This window comes from Pelodiscus sinensis, chromosome 2 (assembly GCF_049634645.1).
Source record: "Pelodiscus sinensis isolate JC-2024 chromosome 2, ASM4963464v1, whole genome shotgun sequence".
In the NCBI taxonomy this organism is placed as follows: domain Eukaryota; kingdom Metazoa; phylum Chordata; order Testudines; family Trionychidae; genus Pelodiscus; species Pelodiscus sinensis.
Genome location: NC_134712.1, coordinates 43,427,607 through 43,438,274, shown reverse-complemented (window position 1 = coordinate 43,438,274; position 10,668 = coordinate 43,427,607). Strand labels below are relative to the sequence as shown.

Below are 10,668 nucleotides of genomic sequence, written 5' to 3'. Positions count from 1 at the left end.
TCATTGTCTGGGGACAGTCACAGTTTGGGGTGGGGGGAAGGGAGACTGTCAGGAAGGGCCGAGTGGGAGTGGGAGTGGGAGGGAGCTCCTCCACTCACCCTGAATGGGGGGGGGGTTCTGAGGAGGGGATTCCCGGGCTGTTTGTTTGAGAGGGAAGGTGGGCGGTGGGTTCTCCTCCTAAGACATAAGGCACCCCTTCTAACACTTTGTTGTCTGTCTCGTTCTGCAGGTGGTGAGGGCCATCAATTCGGAGCTGCTCAACAGGCTCATCTGTCTACCGGATCTGGACAGCGTCATGGCCGGCTTTGCTGCCCTCGGCTTCCCAAATTGCGGAGGAGCGCTCGATGGGACACACATTGCCATCCGTGCACCGCCCCATCGAGCAGCCCAATTCATAAACAGAAAGGGCTACTTTTCTATGGTCCTCCAGGCCCTGGTCGACCATCGTGGACAGTTTTCAGACATTTGTGTTGGGTGGTCAGGGCGGGCACACGATGCCCACATCTTCAGAAACTCGTACCTGTACCGGAGGCTTCAGGCAGGAACACTTTTCCCCCATCGCCAGTTTGCGGTTGGGGATGTGCACATGCCGGTGTGCATAGTGGCCGATGCCGCCTATCCCCTGATGCCGTGGCTGATGAAGCCCTACACCGGCCACCTGGATGTGAGCAAGGAGCAGTTTAATGCTCACCTTAACCGGGCTCGCAACCAGGTGGAATGTGCGTTTGGACGTTTAAAGGGCAGATTCCGGTGCTTGCTCACACGCCTCGACATGGGGGAGACCAACATCCCCGAGGTGGTGGCCGCGTGTTGCGTCCTCCATAACCTCGTGGAGAGGAAAGGGGAGGCCTTCCTACCAGGGTGGGGGAGAGCTGCTGATGGCCAGGAGAGGCTCTTTGCCCAGCCCCGGACAGTTGCCATCCGCCAGGCTCACCGGTCTGCAGTTGGCATCCGGGAGGCCCTCCGGGAGCAATTCTCCAGTGGAGGCCACTGAGTGCACTGAGGGGCTTCTGCCTGGGGACTGGGCCCTGGCCCCCAATAGAAGCTTCCCTCCACAACCCATCTCCTGACCCAGTTTGGACACATCACTTACACCAGGGTGTGTTTCAAAATAAAATGTTCTCTTTACTTATTTAAAATTTTGTACATATTATCCAACAATGTAGCAAAAGAACAAAAAATTTTTTCATTTTTGTTGTTGCCAAACTATATACAATAAACAAACAGTTCCTTTAACCCTTTGTGTGTGCTTAATAAGTGGGGTGATGGGGGTCATTGAAACCTGGAGGGGGGAAGGGGACTGGAAACCTGGAGGGGGGAAGGGGATCAGGTTGAACGGGGCTTGGCAGATTTCCCTTTCCTGCCTGGGCCTCGTGTTTGGGGTGCTCCCCGGCTACGGGATCGGGTGATGTACCTGTCGGTTGGCTGGCTGCTGGGGGGCTCTTGGGACGTGGAAGCCTGGGGGAGAGGAGGGCCAGGGGGAGAGAGGGGCTGGGGAGCTGGGGGGGCTGGGGGAGAGGGAGGTCCAAGGGGGGAAAGGGCTGCTGTTGTGGAAGGGGGGTTTGGTGGGGTGGGGTCATGGGGTGCTGGAGGAGCAGGACCTGGCACAGCAGCAGGCAAGCCGCTGACCTCCCTCAGGGTGGCGTACAGCACCGTGCGCTGCAGGACCAGCTCATTCATGAGCCGATCACGCCACCGCTCCTCTGCCTCCGCCCTCCGTAGCAGGATGGCATTCTGCTCCTGCACAGCCTCGACGTGCTGCCGGAGGATGTCGGCGTAGACACGCCTGTGTCTGCGGCTCCCATGTCTCCGAGGTGGAGATGGAGATGGAGGTGGGGCTGGGGTGCTGCGGCCCTCTTCCACGGCTGGTCCGGCTGTGGAGGAAAAGAAGAAGACACAATCAGTCCTATAAACTGGACTCTGTAGCACTTACAATACTAACAGGATGGTTTATTAGGGGATGAGCTTTCCAGGGCCAGACCCACTTCTTCAGATCAGAGTGACACGGCTACATTTCTATCACAATCAGTCATGTGTGCAACAGCTGTCCAAAAGGGCATGCCCTCTCCCTTGAGACAGGGGAAGCACACATTCTGAAGGTCACACTGTGTGTGTGTGTGTGTGTGTGTGTGTGTGTGGGTGTGTGTGTGTGTGTGTGTGACCTGGGCATCAGCCTGAGCATGACAGGTTTCCCTTGTGCATCACCCACTGTGCACCCACCCACCTACCTCCCCCCCCCCCCGGGTGTGACACAAACTCACTGTACTCACCTGCTGCTTCCTCTCCCGTGCCAGATGACGCCTGGGAGGCCTCAGAGGTCTGGGTGACTGGCTCCAGGGTGAGGGTCGCCGTCTCCTCGGTGTCCTCCTCCTCTGGGCCCATGTCCCCGTCTCCAGACTGCTGTAGCTCCCGCTCTGGAGCGTCCACCACGGGGTCTGCCAATCCAGACTGGACGAACCGCCGTGGTGTGTGTGCTTCTGCACTGCCACCCAGGATCTGGTCCAGCTCTGAGTAGTAGGGGCAGTAGTGGGGGGCTGCCCCAGACCGGGAGCTCTCCTCCCTGGCTTTGGCGTAGCCCTGCCGCAGCTCCTTCACTTTGGAGCGCACCTGGTCCTGTGTGCGGGGGTAGTGGCCCTTCTGGGCCAGGGCTTCAGCCATGCGGCCATAAATTTCGGCATTTCGCCGCCGGCTTTTGAGGGCCTGTAAGGCCTCCTCCTCTCCCCAGAGCTCCAGCAGGCTCTTGATCTCTGCGCTGGACCAGGATGGTGCCCGGCGCTTGGAGCCCTTGGCTGGGTCCCCAGAAGGCTCGGAGGAAGGGCCAGGACGCTCTTGGGGCTGTGACATGCTGCAGCAAGGTCGCCGTGTGCTCTGGCTCCTTGTCTGCAACAAGTGGCTGTGAGGGTGCGCCTGTCCCTTTAAGGAATGGCTGCAGCCAGGAACCACAGACGTGCAACCCATGGCCCAGATTGTCCACCAGGGCTTGTTCCTGGAGGCCAATAATTTCGAAAGAAAGGGCTCCCCCCGTCCAGACTCACGTTCTTTCGACGGATCTCCCTCGAAAAAGGCGTTCTTCCTCGTGAAACGAGGTTTACCGCCGTCGAAAGAAAAGCCGCGTTCTTTCGATTTAATTTCGAAAGAACGCGGCTTGAGTCTGGACGCAGGGGAAGTTCTTTCGAAAAAAGGCTACTTTTTTCGAAAGAACCCCTGAGTGTGGACACGGCCTAAGAGTGGAGGAGGAGGAGCACTGACAATACAGGATAAATCTCCTCATGGTTGATCTGAGACCATGTGCAATATCTATTTTAAATGCTCAGTTAACAAGTTAGTAGTGCTGCAGACAGCACTTTATCAGACTGGTTAACACCAGTTGCTCTCCCAGACATGTTTTCCAGATTAACCAAGCATGAAGTATAAGAGACTAAATATAGATTTCTATTTTAGTTAGTAGGTGTTTGTCACAGAATGTCAATTTCTCAATTATACCATACCCCATAGATGCAGTGTACTTATCTTTTAGAAACTTGTGTGCAAAGTTTATTGTTTTCATTTTAAACTGAAAGACAAAAAAGAAGTGCTCACTTGTACTCTCACTTATAAGTATTATATATTGTCAAGTAAACGTACTTTGAGATGTGATGTGGAGACAGGCACAAATACTTCAGTGCAATTCATTGACAATGCTGAAGTGTTTTGGAAAGAACTGAAAATCTGTCACATAAATAAATAACTATATATAACTATATATACATGTCTGTGTGTATATATATATATTTCAATGAGCATGTTGTAGGCTCCATTATTAACTTCCACATCCTTACCTTTCACCACCTTTTCTGGAGCTTCTTGACTATTTTTGTGTTGTTTAAGTCTATGTTGGCTAATGATTTTATATGCAAACCAGTTCAATTTTTTATTTCTTATTATTCACCTTTAAATGTAAATTTGTGAATGTCCAGTTTATATTTGGAATGGCTATGTACTTCCCCCCCTTTACCATTAATCAAGTAACAAAAAATGTACTATGGTATATATTTTAGAAAGTTTGTCTGTTTGATCAAAGACTTCTAAATGGTAAGAGGTAGGACCATTGAATTCAGTATACAACTTCCTCTTATCATAACTTAAAGCAAGGTAAGGATTTGGTTGTACCAGGAAAACAGGAACTGCCTGGAATGGGGGATTGCTTCTCATAAAAGCAAACAGAAAAGAGACAGAATCACTAAATGAAGTAGTCCTCAAAACTAACATAAATGAGTGAATGTTGAAAGAGACCAAACTAAGATGAGACAGAAAAATAGGATGAACCTGGAATAGGATTGCTTGTCAATAAACCTTGCAGAAAAGAGAAAGTGGAGAAATTTGTCGACATGGGCAACTATATGTTGCTACACTGAGAGTAGGAAGTGGAATAAACCTGTTTGTTCTAGCAAAAGATGGAAGAACTGCAAAAATTGTCCACCAACAAGCTCTATCTAATGTTTGAATCACTTTAATTCTTTTATTACAATGAACTTTTTCCCTTAATTTTGGAAAAATTCAATCATTTAAATAAGTTAAACTTAATTGAGCTAAGGACCTGCACAATGCTGGGTAGATTTGCTAGTAAATACATAAAAGCCCTGCTTCTACAGAAAGGTTTGATTTTAGCCTAATGAAAGCAATGAAATTTGTAATTAGGGATGAGTCTCCATCTTTCACTCATGCTGTGAAAAATAAAAAGATTAAGAATCAGGGATGTATTATTAACAATAATTTTGTTTCCTTCCATTTGCTGATTCAAGATCCATATAATCAAAATTTGTGCACTGGTACCCCAAAAATGTGCCTTCAAAATTGGTGCAGACAATTTCTCACAAATTTCACATTTTCTCATTCACATGCAAACAAGTATATGAGTCAGTTGCAGGCAATAACCAGCCCACAGGCCAGATGTGATTCTCCAGGGTCAGCCTCTGGAGGGCTGCCACCAATGTATTTTCTGCACCGCTGCAAATACAGCCACTTGAAGCTTCGGAATCACCATGCCAACCAATGGGAACTGCAGGAAGTGGTGTCCCAGTTTGTGCCACTTCCCATAGCTCCCATTAGCCTGTAGGAAACACAGGTAGAGAATAATCCTGCAATGGCAGGGGGGATGGAACTGCATGGCCTAACTGGTCAATTTTACTACAGTAAAGTTGCTCCAGCTTATGCCAGTGTTAACTGTAACTCTCTGACTCTATCAGCCATATTCTTGGCCGCACCCAGTATCCATTGAAGAATAGAAATGAGGCAATTGAGCTCCAATAATATCTCTCTCTCTCTGCCAGAGGCTGCAGGAGCTGGGTATGCCATCTCTGTGCTATCTGAGACATTTCCAACCCTGAGAGAATCCTTAGCTGGAGAGAGTCATCATTTTTCCACCTCTTTTGCATCAAAGAGAAATCAAAGGGATCAAGAAAGATAATTTGGTCCTATGACTCTAGCATGAAAATGAAGTTAAGACTGTGGATAAAACTTTCAAAAGTGTCTAAGGGCTTGTTTACATGTCACGTCAAAATGTACCAGAGGGAGGTGATCTGTAAAGCATACTAACTGTTCTTTGACCACCCCAGGTAGACATATTGGCATGTTATAAAAGGTATACAATACATGTGAACACATGTACATAGTACATGTGGTACATAGTACATGTGAAACATAGTACATGTTTCAAACAGGACTACATTAACATGAACTAATTATCTTTGGAGCATGACAGCAGGATCTGCATGGGGGTAGTTAGGCTATGTCTACACAGCAGCATTAGTTTGGAGTAACTCATGTTATTCCCAAATAACAAAGTGCGTGCCAACACACAAGCAGTTATTTCAACTTAATGTCAAAATACTGTCCAGCTGGAGGACTTTTTACTCCTGTAACTCCTGTAACTCTCATTTTACAAGGATTAAGGGAAGTCAGAGGAAAAGTGGTCTATTTCAAAATGACTGCTGTGTAGATGCACCCAAAGTCAAAATAGCTTATTTTGAGTTAAACTATACAATTAGCATAGTTCAGGTTGGGTAGCTTATTTTGAGTTTAGCCCTGATGTGTAGACAAACTCTTAGGGTATGTCTACACATCAAAGTTAATTCGAAATAACAGCCATTATTTGGAATTAACTATTTTAGCGTCTACACAGTGGAGCACTTATTTCGAATTTGGTAAACCTCATCCTATGAGGAATAACTCCAAATTCAAAGTAGCTAATTCAAAATAAGTGCTGTGTAAACACTTATTTCGAAATAGGGGGCCTCCAGCCTTCCCAGGGTGCCCTGGTGGCTACTCCAGCCTCAAACTAGAACACTCCTCTCCCTCCCTGGAGCCCTTAAAGGGGTTGACTCTGGCTACAGTGCCTGTGCCGGCTACAGTGCCTGTGCCAGCTCCAAGCCTGCCAGCCCAAGAACCAGCAGTCACTGCCTCTGACCCAGTGGCCCCAAAACATGAGCCAGCAAGCCACTGGCAGCCAGCCCTCCACCGCTCCCCAGGGCAGTCTGCCAGCTCCCAGGAGCCTGCCAGGGCCTGGAGAAGGCAGGCACCTTCCTGGTCCAGGGTGGACCTTACTTAGGTTTGGGGGGGATGTCCCCAATGTCCATGATCTCCACACTAGACGGAGGAATGCGGCTATCTATGGCAGGACAGCTGCTAGCCTGGCCATCAAAGGCCATATGTGAACTCAGGAGCAGGTTCGCATGAACATCAGGTTGGTCCGGCAACACCCCCCAACCCTGAGCCCTGAGCTTCCCTTCCACCTTCTTCCCCTTGCTTCCCTCTTCCTCCTCCCTCCACCCAGGTTTTCCCCTCCCCTCTCCCATCTCCTTTCTCCAGTCTCACCAGTTTTACCCTCCCCCCAGTTTTGTTAAATAAAAAGAGTTCGTGTTCATGAAAAATACGTGTGTTTTATTTGACATCAGAAATGGGGGCTGGGAGGGTAAGTGGAATGACGTGGGGGAGGAATGAGGCCCAAGCCCCCATTGGGGCAGACCAGGGAGGCTCTTAGTGCTCCTCAGGATGGAAGCTCTCCCGCAGGGCCTCCTGGATACTGACAGCCCCCTGATGGACCTCCTGGATGGCAGCCTGTAGAAAGTGCAGCCAGGCTCGCATTAACGCATTCACGAGAAGCACCAGAGTGCCCAGGGGCAGCTCTGGCTCCATGTTGCAGAGTGCTGTGGTGTCCTGAGTGAGGGCAACCAGAGCATACAGAGACACAAATGCTTTGCTGTCCCTCATCGAGTCAAGCAAGCAAGCAGGAAAAACTGAGAACCGTCTGCCCGGGGTGGGGGTCCCTTTAAGCACAAGCCTCAAATAGCCTCAGTCAGCAGCCACACAAATAAACTCCTGACCTGATGCCCTGCTGGACCTGGATCCAGCCGGCCTTCGGTGCAATTCAGTGTCCATTCAGTTTGGACGTGCTATTTCGAAATAGAAAAATGCTATTTTGAAATGCATTTTGTGTGTAGATGTGTTATTTTGAAATGAGCTATTTCAAATTAACTATTTCGAAATAAGATATTTTGAAATAACACTGTAGTGTAGACATACCCTTAGAGTGCAACATATCTTCAGAGCTCTTTTAGGGCACCTTGTAGACATCGTTTTCAAAAGTGACTTTGTCCTAATTTCTTAACAGTACTGTATTTAGGTTCCTAAGTCATTTTTGAAAATGGACACTTAGGCCCTTCTGAAAATGCTAACTCTTCTCTAGTGATAGAAATGTAGCCGTGTTAGTCTGGTGTAGCTGAAACAAAATACAGGACTATGTAGCACTTTAAAGACTAACAAGATGGTTTATTAGATGATGAGCTTTCATGGGCCAGACCCATTTCCTCAGATCAAATAGTGGAAGAAAATTGTCACAACCATATATACCAAAGGATACAATTAAAAAAATGAACACATATGAAAAGGACAACTCTTCTCTAGTAATCTTATTGAATAGTTACTGGGACAGAATATCTGCTGACTTCATGGCAGAGTTTTATAAAGTCTGTATATTTAGTACAGTACTTGCCCATATTGAGAAAATTGAATACTTAATAGGCTGAAAAGTCTTTGAAAGCTTACATCTAAAAATATTTTGCTGCCTAAGTAATAGAATGATAAACATTGTTTACCTTTACAGTCAAAAAAGTAAAGCCTGTTCTTATGTGGTTTCCGATAGCTAACATGAGACTTCAGACTGATTTTATCCTTGTGAAGTTCAATGGAAGAAATATCCCATAGTTTGCAGATAAGGATCATTGAGGGATCAGTTTCAGAGTGACATGGTTGTTTCAAAATTCACCTTGGGTATAACTTTTCCCTCAGACTTAATCTAAAAAACCAATCTGCCTGGCTAATGAGTTAAAGGTGTTAAAAAAATAGATATGGTCCTTGTTCTTATATATACATATGAATGATTAATATTGAAATACTGCATAATTCTTATATTTACAAATAGAGATATATAATGTGCCACAATTAACAAAACATATACTATGTTATTCCTTTTATGTTTAGGTAATATACATTCAATCAATACATTTTATATATAGGATTCATAACTTGCATGTCATCCCCAGACATATGCTGAGTTTATATACTGGAAACAAATAAGTAAACTCTTAAATGCATACAAAAGGAATGTAGTGAGGAAGCTTTGATATCAGTATACTGAAAGGAAAATCCAGACCTTTATTTATTTTACCATTGATCTATTACTTTGTTTCCATTGCATTGTTTGCTAAGAAAGTGAAAGTGCTTCATACTTAGTAGATTAAGTTACAGTAAGGCTTATTTGAAGGTAAACTGCATTGCTTTAAAAATTGTTTGAAATCCTTAATTAGTAAAGATTTGATCCTGCTTCACATTGTCATAGCAACAGCGGCAGAAACAGAAATTGAAGATGCAACTGCAGACTCTTTAGATCCCCCTCATTTGGGCTATGTCTACACTGCCCTCTCTTGCGCAAAAAAATATGCAAATGAGGCAAAGTGTGGAATATTGTTGCACCTCATTTGCATAATTAACAAAGCTCTGTTTTTGCACCTCCCCCCCGTCTTGCGTAAGAGCCGTTCTTCCTGAAAAAATGTGGAAGAACAGCTCTTGCGCAAGAGGGGCATTTTGAGCAAAAAGGAGCCGTGTATATCTCATAGCCAAAGTGAGGAATGGAGCAAACTGCATACTTTCTCCTTGCTCCCAGGTGAAGGGAAACAGCCAGCAGTGTTCCCATAAGAACAGGGGGTAAGAGAGAGCTTCAGCTCTGCCTGCCCTCTCTAACCCCAGCTGGAGCAAGTCCAGATTTGTCTTCCCCCTGTGCTTCCCAGCCAGAATGAGGAATGCAGCAAACTGCACTTTCCTCTCACTCTCACCTGCCTGGTGATTCTGTCTCTTTTCTGTATGGTTTTATATGCCCCCATACAAGGAGAGGGAGCTACAGTCCCCCCTCACCATTCCTAAAGGGTGCCTGGAGGATGGAGGCTCAGGGCTGGAGCAGTGCATGTTGGGGGGCACCCCCAGTCAGCCTCTTTCACCTTCCTGGTGATCCTGTCTCTTTTCTGTATGGTTTTATGAGAATCAATCCCGTTCTGGGTACCTCCTATTTTCCTGGCACAACCAAACCCTTATCATGGTTTAAGTTATAATAAAAGGAAGCTGCTTATCAAATGGGGAGGGCTAGCTCTTATCATTTAGGAGGAGTTCTTGAACAAACAGCCAGACTCTCAAGCAGATGCATAGACAAACACTCTCAAATATATAGTAGATTAACTAATAAATCATTGTGATCAATTTTTTTGCTCAGTGGCTGGGTGTGACGTGTCATGTTTCTTTGTCATCTTTGGAAATTCATATTCATGTGAACTTCTGAAGAATGGGTCGGGTCAGAGCAGAGCAGTTCTAGCTGGGTAAATTTTAGCATAAAGGGTTGTGAAAGGTGAATCTTATGCTTGTGCTGTGCGAGTGGAAAATGAAATGAATGGCACACTAGAAGGAAATGGATAATTATTTAATCTTATATTTATATAAGGACTCTTATCTGAAGGATCTTAAAGTACTTTGAAAAGTTAAAAATACAAACTATACATAGTGTCAGAGGGGGTAGCCATGTTAGTCTGTGTCTGCAAAAACAATGAGGAATCCTGTGGCACCTTATAGACTAACAAAGCTTTATTTGGGCATAAGCTTTGATGGATAAAAACCACTTTGTCAGATGCATGGAGGTTATACATAGGATTTTTTTTCATTTTTCACTAAGGCCTTGTCTATACTATACAATTTTGTTGACAAGCCCATTTTCGTCAACGAAACAGTGGTAGTGTACATACAACAATGCTCCTCTTACCCATTTAACAGTCCTGCTATGCCGACATAATTAAACTACCTCAACAAGCATCAGGACAGCTCATATTGCATCTTCTCAGCTGACCATCCCAACCTTCCTCAGCAAATGGACTCCTATGTGCATTACATTAGGGTGTACTGGATCTGTTGTGTCTGTGGGGAGAGAAGACTGTGCAGTCACAGTTCCAATCCAGCTGTAGGAACTTTGACACCTACAAACAGGTGGTTGTTCAGATTCACAGCTCATGAAATACTCAGTCACTTTGTGTCCATAATGCTTATCAAAAGGCAGGTGAGCAGTGCAGGATCCATGCTTTCAGGCAGAAAGGG

At 46.0% G+C, this 10,668-nt stretch overlaps 1 protein-coding gene across 1 annotated transcript; it reads right to left on the bottom strand.

Moving 5' to 3' along the window:
* Window positions 1–923: 923 nt before the first annotated feature.
* LOC142827004 (uncharacterized) lies at window positions 924–3,210 on the bottom strand. The gene is made up of 2 exons (XM_075920419.1): window positions 2,271–3,210; window positions 924–1,874 (listed from the first exon to the last, which is right to left on the bottom strand). Exons 1-2 carry the CDS (start codon window positions 2,956–2,958, stop codon window positions 1,327–1,329), a joined length of 1,236 nt encoding a protein of 411 aa, XP_075776534.1. The 5' UTR covers window positions 2,959–3,210; the 3' UTR covers window positions 924–1,326.
* Window positions 3,211–10,668: the final 7,458 nt, after the last annotated feature.